General features: G+C 38.2%; 2 protein-coding genes across 7 annotated transcripts in view; one reads left to right on the top strand and one right to left on the bottom strand.

Annotated features, from left to right (window-relative positions):
* Positions 1–2,491, bottom strand: part of LOC120108268 (15-cis-phytoene desaturase, chloroplastic/chromoplastic-like) — a 3,878-nt gene extending 1,387 nt beyond the window's left edge. For 2 of the 3 annotated variants that reach the window (XM_039121861.1, XM_039121860.1), the window contains exons 1-4: positions 1,408–2,491; positions 679–798; positions 178–391; positions 1–92 (exon numbers count right to left, since the gene is read on the bottom strand). The exon at positions 1–92 is cut by the window's left edge and continues 11 nt beyond it. In XM_039121861.1, the coding sequence (XP_038977789.1) occupies positions 1–92; positions 178–391; positions 679–798; positions 1,408–1,527 (546 nt within the window). In that variant the 5' untranslated portion in view covers positions 1,528–2,491. Of the gene's footprint in view, positions 93–177; positions 392–678; positions 799–1,174; positions 1,272–1,407 lie in introns of all 3 variants that reach the window. The other variant, XM_039121862.1, reaches the window with a different exon arrangement.
* A 581-nt stretch (positions 2,492–3,072) lies between these two features.
* On the top strand, positions 3,073–13,986 carry LOC120103842 ((+)-neomenthol dehydrogenase-like). Of its 4 annotated transcripts, none has more exons than XM_039121856.1 (6): positions 3,073–3,348; positions 6,971–7,012; positions 7,088–7,331; positions 7,418–7,495; positions 12,978–13,163; positions 13,251–13,986. In XM_039121856.1, the coding sequence occupies exons 1-6, from the start codon at positions 3,137–3,139 to the stop codon at positions 13,626–13,628; spliced, it is 1,140 nt and encodes a 379-aa protein (XP_038977784.1). In that variant the 5' UTR covers positions 3,073–3,136; the 3' UTR covers positions 13,629–13,986. The 4 variants fall into 4 exon arrangements, with proteins under 4 accessions (XP_038977784.1, XP_038977785.1, XP_038977787.1 ...); XM_039121857.1 differs by having other exon boundaries at positions 3,194–3,348; positions 6,975–7,012; XM_039121859.1 differs by having other exon boundaries at positions 3,210–3,348; positions 6,978–7,012.
* The last annotated feature ends 1,701 nt before the right edge of the window (positions 13,987–15,687 follow it).

The following is a 15,687-nucleotide window of genomic DNA, read 5'->3' as shown; positions in this document are numbered from 1 at the left end:
ATTAATCACCGGAACTCCCACTAATTTGTCCAGCTTCTTAAAGTATGAAATTTCCCTCCACTCTTGAGGCAAAAGAAGCTTCAAGATATCAACTGATGCAACAGAGTAAAAAGTCATGGTGGGCACAAGCAAAAATACAATTCATTCATTAGGGATCACTGCAGGATAAGTTTATACCAGGAGTGGCAATAACATAAACACCGCCACTGATAATATTTCCATTGGTGAGCACAAAGTGTTTCACGGTTCCGTCACAGTTCAGTTCAACTTTTTGTATACGTGAATTTAGTTGGACTTCACCACCCAATGACTGAATGTGATCAACAATTGGCATGCATAGCCTCTCAGGAGGGTTACCATCTAAGAAGGCCATTTTGGAACCATGCTTTTCCTGTTAATGTATAACATATACTTTTTAGTTCAGCCATCATTGTATTTGAAATTTTTCATGAATGTCTCAAGCTGTAACAGATAATAATTTTAACATGTTAATTTGAACATTTTGCATTGCATATCAACATATACACAGAAACACAATTCAGAAGCACGGAAAATGAATGTAAAAATAATTATGAACCCATGGTACAAATAGCAACTAAATTCTTGGCTATAGTATTAGTTTAACTTTAAATCTAAAATTACCGTATGGTAGTCCAAGGATAATAGAACAGGCTGTACCTGAAGAAATCGATTTAAAGCAATAAGGATGCATTGCATGGAAAGCTCATCTGGGTTTATGAAGTTGAGTGCCTTAGACATGGCAACGAAAACTTCATCACTGACTCGACGAGGCACACCCTACGATAATCAAAAGAGTTTGTTAAATATCAATCTGTATACATAGGAAAAAAACTACTTCATAAATTTAATCAGTTTGTTAAAATTATATCACAGCAAGCAATAGCATAGTTTCATGGAAACAACCTATACTAAAAGTCATTTGATGTAGGACAACAAGGGGTTAAAACAGTTTAAAGCTAATTCCTGCACAAATCTGATTTAACATCATGTAAAAATCAATCTGCAGTGCCAACAATCTAGTGAAGAAGAAGAATGGCAACGAAAACAAGAGAGAATAGTCGAAAGTAGGAACGAAATAAAGTAATAAGAAGAGGAGGAGGAGGAGGAAAATCTAGATGCATCAACATTGGGCTTGAATAATTTTCAGACATACTTGGTCCATTGATCCTGCTTCGACATTGTTCGTGGGCGAAGAGGACCGGTCCCAGCACTAAGCATTACCCATGATAAATTTTGGGCATATCTCCTTGCTACTTAACCATTCATGAAAAGAACAATCATGTAGTTAACAAGCAAAAAAGAAACATGTCTTCAATGAATGAGAGCCAACGAAAATGAAATCTTGAATCTTTGACTTTACTAACATGATGAAGAAATAAATTGTACCTGGTAAAGAATAACCGTGTGGTGCAGTGCATTTTCATGTGGCAAAGATTTTCTTCGCAACTGCATTGCTTCTGAGCATCGCTGTCTCTGAGAACAGGATCTCTTCCTGGCTGTTGACATGCTACTTCTTCCCTTAACGCGGGCAAAGCTAAGATTTCAAGAGACGCTTTCCATAATCAAAGAAATGCGACTTCTTTAATTCAAAAAGGTCTGGCTGTTGAGATGCCCCTTCTTCCCTTAACGCAGGCAAAGCTAAGATTTCAAGAAACGCTTCCCATAATCAAAGAAATGCAACTTCCTTTAATTCAAGAAGGTCTGAAGCCAAAGACAACGCAAAATATCAGGGCTAATGAAGCATATCTATCATGTTCCTCAGACCAACAATATGTCGTACCAAAAGGGGTTTAGAAAAGATAATTGCTTCACAACCCTAATCGAAATCGGAGAAAGACAAAGAGGTTGGATTACCAACAGAAAAAATAAAATAAAATAAAATAAAGAATTCATGCATCTTCTCTCAAATCTGGAAGTAAAAACAGTGATAATAAATGTAATGCAATTATAAATAAATAAATGATGGGATAATGCAGGGGAGGGCCTCGGCGGAGGATGGCTGGGGTGCGGGCGGCGGCGAGGGCGCGGAGGCAGGGGAGGGCCTCGGCGATGCCGCCAGAGCCGTGCTCCATGTCGACGACCCCGTAGTCGTAGCCGGCGAGGCCGGCGATATCGGCGAGGGTCGGGGAGGAGCGCAGGAGGAAGAGGCCGTAGAGGGTCTCGCCGGCGACGAGGCGGGACTTGAGGATCCGCGGTTCGGGGGAGAGAGGGGCGAAGTCGGGATCCAAGGAGGCGGCGAAGAGGCGGGCGAAGACATCATCGCCGGAGCCTCTGCTTCTTGAATCCGGAGGGGGTTAGGGAGGGGGGTTGATGATGATGAGAAGGCACCGTTGATGGGTTAGAGAGAGAGAGAAGACGAGGAGGGCGAGAGAGATGTGGGTAATACAACTAGTTAAATAGAGAGAGGAGGGCGGTGGCCGGGAAATCGGAAACCCGGAGAGAGGAGGGAGGAGGGAGGAGGGAGGGATGGTCAGAAGAGGGTTGGGAAGTAGGTGCGTTGGCTTCCGACGACTCTTTTTTAGCGTCGTCTTAGGTCCGAGACTGCACCGTCTTTTGCCGACGCTTTTACAAATATCGACAAATTTTGACAATAGACCGAAACTTGCCGACGCTTGTAAACAGCGTCGGCAAAAATGCGTCGGTAAAACCGACTTTTCCTGTAGTGAATTTAGTAGATATTTTATATAATTTTAATTTCGAGAACTTTTCATGGAGCTTCCATGGAAACTCAGCATAAATATTATTTTTTAAATTAAAAAAAAATAAAGATCCAACCTTGGCATCCAAATAAATTTAAAAAAAAACAAAAAAAAGATCATTGTCAGGTATCATATAGGAATTTGTTTTTCACACCACAAATTGTTGTGCATGGCATCCAATCTTTCAAATTGCACCAATACATTTACGCCATGTTGCATGAAGCTTTGTTTTGGTGCCATGGTTGGGTCCGTAGAATACGTATCATTTTCTTGCATAAAAAAACTAGGCTAGTGCGCAATTCTTGCCATAAAATATTATAAACCTTGACACTGAGCTATCCCGAGATTTCCATCTTCGCCGCCATTCCCCTCATTTCGTCTCTTCCTCCTCCTCCTTGACCACCTACCCCAATTCTATGAACTATTCCGAAAGAAAATTATTAGGCTCTGAGATCCGATCTGCCCTTGCCTTCTTCCAGCCATCCGCTGCCACTATTCTACGTCACAGCGCCATTTCTTCGAGCCATCCGCTGACAGGCGCCTTCTTTGGTGTTCGGAAGGGGAACAGGGGATTAAGGTCTGAGAAGATCCCTGGTGCCACCTTTCTTGGAATCACATCATCTTCCAGGTTTAAGTCGTTCTTTGTCCTTTAAATCGGTTTATTTTCAGTTACACGCTGAATAGATAAATCTGGTTTCGTTGTTTCTTGAGATCTATTTTCATGTCCTGAAACCAAGGTAGAGTTATCCAACTTGGCAACTTGCTACAAGTTGCCAAGTTGGTAACTCGATCAATTTAATTAATGTGATGTGAAGAATGAAGGGACAAAATTAGAAACATCGCAAAGCTTAACAAAAAAAGAAAAAGAAAAATTACATATAAAATTACAATTATATGAAGTAAATACTTATGATATGTGTTGGGGGAAAAATAGACCATCCCACAAGTATAATTAAAGCACCCAAATCTGACAGCAAGCCTGAGCTCATCATGCAGGCCGAGCCGAGCTCATCATGCAGGCCGAGCTCAGAAGCCTGAGCCGAGCTCATCGTGCAGGCCGAGCTCAGAAGGCCGAACCGAGCCCAGAAGGCCGAGCCGAGCTCAGAAGACTGAGCCGAGCTCATCATGAAGGCCGAGCACAGAAGGCTGCCGAGCTCAGAAGATTGTCGAGCTCAGAAGGCCGAGCACAGAAGGCTGCCGAGCTCAGAAGGCCGAGCACAGAAGGCTGCCGAGCTCAGAAGGCTGCCGAGCTCAGAAGGCCGAGCACAGAAGGCCGAGCACAACAGGCCGAGACCAGAAGGCTGCCGAGCACAGAAGGCTGCCGAGCTCAGAAGGCCGAGCACAAAAGGCCGAGCTGACCTCAGAAGGCCGACCTCGTCATCTATATGCTGCGGCCATGCCCTGCAGCAGCCTCACCGCACCATGCTTTACTTGCCGGCCACGCCACGACATATCAATCAGGAACCATACCCTGCTACGACTGTCAACGCCTCACTATTCCCAAGAATGTACTGCACTGCGCGCCACAAGCAAGCTCTGGCTACGCACCATCTCCTCCCATGATGGGAACGGGCCATCCACGGCAACTCATTACTTCACACGCCCACGTCCAATCGTGACGGTAACCCATTAATTCGCCCAGTCATATCACAGGTAACCCTGCCACTCTCCCTATAAAAAGGGAAGCTTCCTCCTCCCAAGGGGGGGTTTTCGGACTTCTACATACAGTCCCTCTCCTTCTCCAAAATTAAGCCCCCCTCTGACTTAAGCATCGGAGGGCCGGCGCCGGAAACCCCGGCCACCGGCATTTTGCAGGTCTCCCGGAGGACACCGCCCGCCGACGGACCGCCGCCCGCCATTCTCGCACCGGAGCTCCTCCTCCTCAGCCGACGGCCGTCCCCGGGTCCAAATTCCAGCAACAATATGAATGTGGAAAATATTTCTGTGGTATTCAAAACTCGATCGACTTGAATTACCAATCCTCCTAAACACTTTGGAACTTTTGTTTTTCATTACTTAGCTTGAGTTAGATTGCTAAAATGAAAGTTAACAACCTGACCAGGAATCTAAAAGCTCAGCTTCAGACCAGTCAATCACAGCATGGTGGTTCAAAGCACAGTTAAATAATATAAATCTTAAAGTGTAGGTTTATCACTCCTCAAATTTTATTAATTGTTAGAGGGTTTACAAGCTCTCCCTCCCTCCCCCTGTGAGGAAGAGGGTTTATGAGGAAGAGGGTTTACAAGTTGAAACTCAAATCTTCCAGTTTCGCTAAGCTTTCAGAGTTAGCTCATCTCGATTCTTTCAACTGAATATATCAGTGATGCCTCATGGCAGTAGGGGTACATGATCAGTGGTTCTTTGGGACTCAGTAAAGAGGGGAAGAAGGACTTGTCAGTAAATATGAAAAATACATTTATGGGTTGGAACAACTGCATGAGCATATTCTACAAGACTTAGCTACCTAATGAAAGACTTCTTGTTTCCTAACATACAAAGACCAATCCCTGTCTGCCAAGTTTGTCCAAAAAGGAATCCTTGTTATTCTTATATGTCATTGACATTGATCTTACAGGAGATCATTACTCCTGTTAGATGAATGGTCCAAAGTATTTGACAGCAAAATCCTGGAAGTTTACAATGGTTTCTTTTCTTTTCTTTTTTGTTCAGGTTACAAATCCTGAAAATTCTTATTTCGATATATAGTTGGTAAAGACCAGAAGTACCCTATTGAGAGATAATCTTCCTCTTGTGGCATTACTAAGCAGTGTCTACACATTTTGTAAAAATATTTTTGACAGATATGCCTTTTCTTGGTCTTCATTATACGCCTTCCAAAAGGGTGTGTATTGATGTGAGTGAAACGTTAATTTAGTATATACATTCATATCATTCATGAATTTTGCTTCTTTGTTTATATATATATATATATATATATATAATATTATATATAAGATATTCAACAAATTGAATTACCATATCAAGATTAGCATGGACATTCATTCGCTGCTCTCCCTCTGTCTAGGTTTCTAGCTGGCATCTTGAGTAGATAGATCTATTTTGCTTGTTTTCTTAAAAAGAAGACTTATGACAATGATAAAGTTTGGAAAACTATTGTTGCCACTCTTTCTGAGCGACAAGTCTGACATTTAGCCCTTCATTTTAAATGAACAAAAACTTGGGACCTTTTGCAGTTACATAAAATTGATTCAACTGTTTTTTTTTTCTTATCATAATGCTACTCTCTCATAAGCTCATAATTATCAACAAGCAAAATGAAGATTGCTGGTGATGGCCTAGTTAGATGGGTGTGCCCTCTTTGAGTTGACCACTGGGTTTTAGACTGTGTGAAAGAGAAATCAAATTGGGAAGGTTTCAGATCCCTGAGTTTTTTATGCCAATTTTTTACTAGCTAACCTGCTTGACAGCAAGTAGCGACCATTGGTTTGCAAGTCACAAGTGTAAAAGTATCAAAGGAATAAGCCAAAGATATATTCCTGGAGGTCCTCTTGCTTGTGTCACCATGTCTTAACGTCTATTTGGACCTGGCAGTAACCTCACTATTATGCTAGAGAAGGATACTCCTATGCAAAACTCCTCTGTTCCTCTTTTAATAATTTGATCCCAGGTTTATTCTATTTGTCAAGCCTTCCCCCTTCAAAATCATTGTTCATTTTTGACTAAAATCCTAGTACAACGAAGCCTATTAGCTTATTTAATGGGTTTCAAGTTTCTGCAGATCTTCATGGGTTCAAAAATTGCCTATGCACCTAGTCTTGGAACTTAAAAATAAATTTTGGTAGATAATAAATTGTCCTTTTTTTAGCTTATAGGGAGCATAGACATGAATTTCATATAAAAACTATTATTATAGTAGATGTTGAATGATACAGATCATTGATAGGAAAAAGTTCCATAGATATTGTAGCACTTTTCTGTTGCTCCATAATTATGCATCCTCTACATGACTAACATAAAGCAATGTACATCATCCTTTTTTAACTTTTTTTGAGTGAAATTTCTGCATTACTCTTGTATTGCTTTGTTTTAAGAAAGAAAAGGCTAGTAGTAGTAACAACAACAACAGCAACAATATTAATTGATGAGAGTGACAATAATGGGGACAATGACTTCGTACCAAAAGAATCCAGAAAATAAAATCAATACAAGATTCCCATGCATCTAAATATTGATGAGTGGCCAGGTTTCATATGCTGATAGATAACTGAAGCCTGCTCTTCTTTGGCTAGACAGCAGGCAATGGGAAGCAACGAGCGGCCAAATCCAGACCGGTATGTGGTCCTTTATTGGCAAATTTTTATTCTCATCTGCACCAAAATATTTACTTGCTTTATGTCTTTGCACAGGCTTGCAGTGGTTACTGGAGCCAACAAAGGGATTGGCCTTGAGACTGCTCGGCAGCTTGCAAGCCATGGCGTAACTGTCATCCTAACTGCAAGAGATGAGAAGAGGGGGACAGATGCTGTTGAATCCCTCCACCAAGTCGGCTTCTCCAATGTGGTCTTCCATCAACTTGATGTTCGAGATCCTGCTAGTGTTGCATCCTTAGCCCATTTCATCCAAAATCAATTTGGAAAGCTCGATATCTTGGTAAAAAAAAAAAACCTGAAGACTTAGAACACTTCTGCTCTCTTATTTTCTTTTCATCACTCATTAGAGTCATACTGTGGATACAGGTAAATAACGCAGGAGCCTCAGGAGTTGTGGTAGATGTTGAAGGCCTGAAAGCTCTTAATATTGATCCTGAATCTTGGGTAACTCCTTTGGCATCAAGCCATTTGTTACAATCATGTTAAGATCAGCTGTGATACAATAACAAACATATTTGTTGAATAACTAACATTTAAAAGTTAATAAAGTATCTGTTAGAAAAATGATGTTGGGAATATCAAAGCTCCAAGTACCCTCTAGACTCTGAAAAGTAGAATACTTCGAAAAATCTCCAGAATGCAAATGGCTAGCAACTTGCATAAATTTAGTTCATATTATGGTCTGTCGGACCGAAGCCGAACCATCGGTTCGGGCCGTACCGAGCTGACCCAGCGCGAGACTGGGTTGGTCTGGCTGTGGGAGTCGGAACCGACCCCGAACCGGTCGGATCGGAACCGACCCCGAATCGGTCGGTTCCGAACCAGTTCCGAACCAGTCGGATTCGAGGCAATCTTGAACCGGTCCAAACCGGTCCTCCCTCCTTTCCTCTCTTTTTAAGCGTTGGAAGGCCTCATAAGGCTCTCAAGCCTTCTCAAGCATTCGTTTAAGTTTTCTTCAAACCCTCCCCGGCCAAAAAATGTGACGATTCATGATAATTCAAGGAGGATCCAACCCAAAATAAGGTATGCTTCTCTTTACCTTATTTTCTTTTTTTTTCAACACTAAAAAATACCTCGAAATTTCCAAAATAAAGAGAGATTATGCCAAAATTTTTGATTTTGGCATGACTTTATGATATGTTGGAGATCTATGGATGATCCACACAATCCATTAAAATTTTTTATTTTCGGATTATATATAATTTTTTAAATTAAAAAATATATTTTTAGATTAAAAATTAAAAATAATAAAATAAAACTTAAAAAAGACTGTAAAATCAGAAGCTTATTTAGGGGCATGAAGCTACTCTCTAACTAAATTTGGTATCCATTTATTCAAGTTTTTACGTAATTATGAGCATAGTGGCTTAGGCTTAAATTTTTTAAAAAATTGAGAAATATTAGCCTTTGATGCATGCCCACGGGCTTAGAAAAATATATGTATCATCCATGGTAGGATTCTACATGAATCTAAGCTCAAATTAATTTTCTAAAATATTTGTATTTAAAAATTATTTTTTATTTTTAAAAATGATTAAAAATATATAATTAATATAAAAATTATGAAAAAGTACTACTACGTAATACATATTCAGAAGTATTTTCTGAAATAGAAAATATATTTTTTGAATTTATGATATTTAAATATATTTTAAAATTTTAAATTATTGAAATTATAGAAATAAATTTAAAAATATGAAAAATTAGTACTATGTATAAGATAAATCAGATGTATTTTTTAAAGTAGAAAAATATTTTTTTCATTGTAATGAGATTTTGCTATTTTTAAATAATTAATAAACTGACATGTTTGATAAATCTGTAGGAATAGAACCATTGAGGAAAAAGGATTCATAGCATGATATTGGTTGGGATCATGGATCTCGGGTCGGCACAATTGGAGGTGCAAGTAGTGCAACATAGAATTATAGAGAGGAGTAACCAGATTGAAACAACACATAGCTGGTGGTTATCTCGATGTATCTATATGTCAGAAATGTCCACAAGAAGGTCCGACAGGTGATGAAGAATCACTTTGCTGATTTCAAAGCAGTGAAGAAGAGGGTTTCCAAGAAGAAGGCAGACGTGGACCGCCACGCGGTAGAATCACCTTTCTATCACTTTAGGGAGTCAAAAGCGTTTGCTTCAGATGATGAGGAGGTACAAATTCAAGTTGCATTTGGACAAGCCTAAATGATTAGTGGCAGCAGGATGAGGTAGCTAGGCATAGAGCTCGATTTAGACCCTCACACTATGAGTCGGTTTTCGGTTCTATGACCAGTAGGGCAGATCTAGAGTTCATGAGGACTTTCTCAGTTAGAGAGGCTATCAATGGAGGCGATGGCCATATTGAATTCATGCTGGAAGCTTTTGATAGTAGAAAGAAGTCCTCTAGAAAGATTCCATCAAGAGCCATCATCTATGAATTAGATCAACATGCCTTTTCTAGCAAGGATTCGAAGCAGCAAAAAGTTGACACCATGCTAAAGAAGGATAAAAAAAGAATGTGGCGAGCTATTGGATCCTGATTTCTCTTCAGCCATATCCCAGCGAATGTGGCAGATAACACGTACTATAGATCTGTCATTTTCTCCATATAGGCTACTGGTTATGGTGTAGATCCTCTAGGATTGAAAGATATCTATGGTGAGCTTTTTGACAATAATAAAGAGCTAGAGAAGTGGATTGCCCCATACAAGAACAAGTGGCCCACATATGGACTGATGGTATTGTGTGATAGTTGGACCAGTCCTACCAAGTAAAGCATCATCTTCTGAACATACTATGATACGAAGATTTTCTTTCAAAAATTGGTTGATGCTTTCAATCAGATACACGATGTCATGTACATCCTCAGATTGATAGAGGAGGTGGTTGATCAGATTGGAAAAAAAATATCCTGCAGATCATCCCTAATAATGAGCCACAATATAAGGCCGCCAGGGAGATCTTGATGGAGCGGCAGCTACATTTTCTGGACCCCATGTGCATATATTGTATCGACCTTATGTTGATGGATATTGCAAAGATTCGTATGATGCAACAGATAGTGGAGACAGCCCAAACCATTTCCAAATATATTTATAACGATGCATGGGTCCTATCACTGATGAGGAGATAGGGAAAGAGATCTTGAGACTAGGTGTGGCGCATTTTGCTACTATGTTACATTTGATAGCCTCTTTGAGGAGGAAGCTGCCCTACGTCAAATGTTTGTCAGTGCCCAGTGGAAGAAAAGAAGATTTATGGAGGGCCGACACTGAGGGGAGCATTGTTGAGGACTTAGTGACGAGACAGATATTCTGGCAGCGGGCTGAGAAAATAGTAAAATCTATCAAGCCATTGTACGAAGTGCTTCAAGTCGTGGACAACAAGAGATACCCCTAGATGGTTTTCTTGTATTATATGATGAAGAGGGCAAAGAATCAAATTAGAGGCAAATTCAATGCATGCTAGGAGTACATCATTGAGCGGCGATGGGATTACTAAATGGGTAGAGACTTGCATCTAGCAAGTAAGTAAGAACATTGAAAATTAGCGTGCTTCTGTATTTAAACAATTTTACTAAAATAATTACGAACTCTATCTGCAGCTTACTACCTGAATCCAAGATTTTAGTATATCGTACCTGAAATCGATATAGACGACAAACTTCTAGCCGCTTTGCGTAATATGATTTACAAGATAGATCCTGATCCAAAAGTCGTGACTTTATGTTTAAAAGAAGTAAGTTAACTTAAGTGACATGCATAAGTTAACTCAAGTGACATGTATAAGTTAACTCGTATCTTCAATGATTGACATATTACAGCATGGTTCTTTTTCACAAGCTTAAAATATTGAGTGAGGAAAATGATAGCTTTGGAATCTCGGCATCTATCGTAAGTAAAAAAAAGTATGAATCTAGATATATTACATATCAACAATAACTATTACCTAACATTAGATGGTTACTTAGATGTAATTTTCTTCAATATTTTTTGCTGCTGAATGGTGGATCCATTTGGTTCATTTGCAAGAAATTTTAAATAGCTAGCTATCCAGATCCTCTCTCAGACGATCTTCTCGAGTGGTTGAGAGCGCAACTTATCCACCTTCATCCTCATCCATAGCAAGCAAAGGAACCGTCTGATATAAAAGCATCTCAATGACCTAAATAAATTCATTATAATTTGAGATTGAGGCTGAAGTACATTCAGAAGTGAAGCTGAAGTACACAAATTCGATCCACAACGCGTTCGTTGACGATAAGGATGATCTTATAATTGGATGGCTTGTGGACCAGCAGTAGAAGCCAGAGCTTGATTAGCCAGGATCGCCTCTACGACCAGGTAGTTTTGTAGCCAGCAAGGTTAGAGTAGATTCAGGGCAATGGGCATATTGTAATATTTCACGCATCCTTGTAGCTGATCAGCCACAACCACAGGGGTCACTAGGAAGCCGGTGATCACATGACTTCTTGTCCGAGACATCCTTCTAGAAATATGATCGAAAGTTGCTTAGATGAGGCTACTACGCTATCCGGTCGGCTTAATTAGGAGGGCGACATCGATTCTTCCAGGATAGCCAGGCAAAGAGGGGCATGAAGGATAAGTAGGTAGCTGCTCAGTGCAGTAAAAAAAAAAGAAAACATAGTTGCAGCCCTGATGAAGAGTGTGCAATTAGTTCACTCAAATTTAGAGACTAGAAAGAGCAACGAGGACAATTCCAGTGGTCCTAGGGAGTGGAGGACATGAGACCACCATTTATGAGATAGCCACAGGGTGGTCTTCGATTCACCAGTGAGTTCTAGTTTACATATGCTACATAAGATAGGGACCATGGTGCACGATCTAGTAGAGCTTGCAAGGATACGAATACATATACTAGACGGGTTCTTCGAGATTATTCAGGAGAACATGATGCAGCTGCATATAACTTCGCATATAGAGTAGGATCCATAAATGTATTATGTTTCGAGTTGTATGCTGAATTCTATTACTCGCAGCCATAGGCAGCCTATAACTCATACAGATACGAAATGGTTATGGTGTGTTTGAGGCATCGTCTTCTGGTGGCTACTATCCTATACAGCGCGGAGTATCTTATAGGTCGGATTTTGCTGCCGTCATAGTCGAAGAGGCCCCTCCATAGCCATACTATTAGTCAGAGGATACCTTTTAGAGCCAGAGCTTTAGTGAGAGATTTAAGAGTGGTTATTCCTCAGAGTGTATTTCTTATGGGATGAGCGTACAGGATTACAACGCCGCTTGGTTAAAGGGGCGGGCTGATGTGCCTCCTGATTATACTAATGATCCGGATATCTACGAGAAGCACCGCTACTCGACAAAATTTTAGATATCCGTATGCATATTGTACTTTAAATATATGTAATTGATTGTATCATTTTATATTTTATAATTCACTAATTGATGTTAGGATATTATATATTGCTTCTTGTAGCATGCAACCTCTCACTAATCATTTTATGTTTTGCATCACTCTAAAATATCAAAATGCATCATTTAGATTGTATCCGGATCATAGATACATCAAATAATACTTAAAATTATTGAAAAAGTTGAACAAAATTGATTATCAATAAATCAAACTAAAAAACATTAAAAAAAATGGCATACCGGTTCGGAACCGGCATGCCTCTACATGGCGTGTGTTGGTACGGTACCATTCGGAACCAGCCGCCGACTGGTATAGGTCCCGGTACCGGTTCAGTGGATCTTGATTTATATAATCATCAGAGTTCCAGATATTTGTTCACTCAATTATATGGTCAATCCAATGACTTAAACAAGTCAATGCTCTCTTGCATCTAAATAAAGAGCCTTTCGATAGACATCATAACAAGATAAAAATAAACAAAAAATTACTGAGTGAGTATTAAAATTGATTTGATAAGACCAATAACACAGTCTTCCTAGCAATGCAGCTTTCTGGCAAGGCTACCAACATAGTTCAAGCTGTGATCCGTCAGGACAATGAAGACGCCGTAACATGCCTAGACACCAATTACTATGGCGTCAAAAGAGTGACAGAAGCACTACTGCCTGTCCTGATGCGCTCGACCTCAGGTGCAAGGATTGTCAACGTTTCCTCTCTGAGATCAGAACTCAAGGTAAAAGTTCTATACCTTAAGATTTAAAAGTAACACAAGCAGCTTATTAACATGTAAGTTCGGTTTTGTTGTTTGGGTTGCCATCAGAGGATGCCCAATGAAAGTATCAGAAACCAGCTGAATGACATCGATAACTTGAATGAAGAGAAGATTGAGAAGTTGCTGGATGGATTCCTGGAGGACCTCAAGAATGGAACGCTTGAAGCTGGTGGATGGCCAATGATGTTACCTTCATATAGTGTATCAAAAACTGTGCTCAATGCCTACACAAGGGTTCTTGCAAAGAGGTATCCAGATATGTGCATCAACTGTGTGCACCCGGGCTATGTCAAGACTGACATCAATTGGAATACTGGGGTCCTCGCTACTGAAGAAGGGGCTAAAGGTCCGGTTATGCTTGCTTTGTTGCCCAATGGTGGCCCTTCAGGATGCTATTTTGATCAGACCACCATGGCAGAGTATTGAACAGGCTTATGGGGTTATGAAATGGTGCTTGAGCTAGAGTTTGAGGAGTTTCATGTGTTGTTTGGGAGAAATTGATTGTATGGGAGGGATCCAGCAGAAGAGATGACAGACTGAGGAAGATTGAAATAAAGAGTTTGAACTAAACTCATGTACTGATATTTCTCAAGATCCATATAACTTCAGCAGAATCTAGTAGTTAATTCCTTTCAAATGTCCTGAGCATATCTTTGGTAAAGGTGCCCCTTGTGTCGTGCAGTGTTCACGATTCGTGCCACATAATTCTCTTTTTGTTAAAAAAAAAACTCAACAGATAATATACCTAATGAAATTATTCATCTGAGCCTTGTTTCAGCAATAATTCATGATTTTTTTTTCTTGCAGAACATTGTGTCTATGTTGCATACTTTGTAGCCTAGTCTTAATATATAATCTGCTCTTCATGTAGGATCACAGATTTGCGCTTTTGTATGGAAGCTGAATTATTGAGCAAAGAGCTATGGTGGGTTAAAACATTGCAGCTTAGAGCCCATTTGATTGGAAGTAATTTAGTATGAAAAAATAAAACCTCATATTAGATTATCATATTTCGTACGAAAAGTGGATGAAAGAAATGGTAAAATAAATAGTAGATCCTACCTCTATATTTCTAAGAGAAGATAAAACGAGTACCATTAAAGGGATGGTATTTATTTTCTACGCTGGATTATTGAGTGAGGTAATTTGAAAATATCATTTTTTGACGAAAATAGTTCACTTATATTATATTAATATTAGATCAACTATATTATATAATTAATATTAATATACTAATATATTGATTGATAATATTTATAAATAATAATATATTTAATACATCTATATATTTATTAATAAATATTAATTATTAATAAACAATTAAGAAAAATGTATTAATTATCAATAAATATAATATAGGATTAATTAATAATTACTATATTTATTTATAAACCAAACATACTAAAATTTATTTATAATAATAAAAATATTTTCTAATATATGTATAATTAATTTAAAAATATTTATTAACTTATGTAAATATATTTCAATATTCAAAATAGCTAATATTAATAGTGTTTAATGTTTATGTACATGGACCATAAATAGCCAACAAATAGATTGAGAAAAGAATATTATTATCTAAATCGTTCGTTCAAAAGCATTGTTGGAAATTTGGCAATATTATCGTATAATATTACCTCCAACCAAATATAGTAATCTTTTTCTAATAATATTTTTCAAAGTAATTTTTTTACCAACCAAACATGGTAAAATTTGTTTTCCTCCACAATCATTTTTTCATATAAATAATTTTTAAAAATCGTCAAATTACCCCATAACATGATATATCCCAACCAAACAAACCCTTAACACTATCTCAGCTTTGCAACCAAGTGGCTTGTGGGGTTGATGCATACCTAGGCTCCATTACATAAACAGGGAATGTTGATTATAGTTAAATTGCATTTTGAAAGGTGAACCTTGGAAAGGGCAATAATAGATTGTTGATTATAGACATTAAGGCCCTATTTGGAAGAGCTATTGGCAGTAAAGCTTTTGAAAGTAGAGTTGTTAGAAGTAGAACTTTCTGAAGTAAAACTTTTATAAAAAGTTGTTTGCTGTTTGGTAAACAAACTGAGAAAATACTTATGTATGACAAAATTATCATAAAGGACATTGTATAGCATTATACAATAAAGCATAATAAAATATGATATATTAATATATAAATATATGATATAGTATAATATTACAGTAATGTAATAAAATATTATTATAATATAGTAATATATCATCGTATACTATAGCATAATAATTTAATATAATATTAAATTATTTAATATAACATATCAATGTATTATGATATAAAGTAACATAATATTTTATTTATAGTATAATATAATAATAAAGGTACAAAATATTATAATTATTAGCGTACATTAATTTTTCATAATATAACATAATATTAAATTATTTAACATAATATATTAATGTATTATGATATTTTGGCTTTTGTGCAACGTCGAAAGGGTCCTGATGTAGT

The sequence above is a fragment of the Phoenix dactylifera genome, unplaced genomic scaffold (assembly GCF_009389715.1).
Source record: "Phoenix dactylifera cultivar Barhee BC4 unplaced genomic scaffold, palm_55x_up_171113_PBpolish2nd_filt_p 001247F, whole genome shotgun sequence".
In the NCBI taxonomy this organism is placed as follows: Eukaryota; Viridiplantae; Streptophyta; class Magnoliopsida; order Arecales; family Arecaceae; genus Phoenix; species Phoenix dactylifera.
This window is presented reverse-complemented; position numbering and strand designations above follow the sequence as displayed.

What these genes read in the sequence shown, in the direction of transcription:
- LOC120103842 (XM_039121856.1), top strand. Translation starts at nt 3,137, where the DNA reads ATGAACTATTCCGAAAGAAAATTATTAGGCTCTGAGATCCGATCTGCC. An exon ending in GGAATCACATCATCTTCCAG is followed by an intron (nt 3,349 to 6,970) that starts GTTTAAGTCGTT and finishes TTCTTTGGCTAG; the next exon opens with ACAGCAGGCAATGGGAAGCA. An exon ending in ATATTGATCCTGAATCTTGG is followed by an intron (nt 7,496 to 12,977) that starts GTAACTCCTTTG and finishes CTAGCAATGCAG; the next exon opens with CTTTCTGGCAAGGCTACCAA.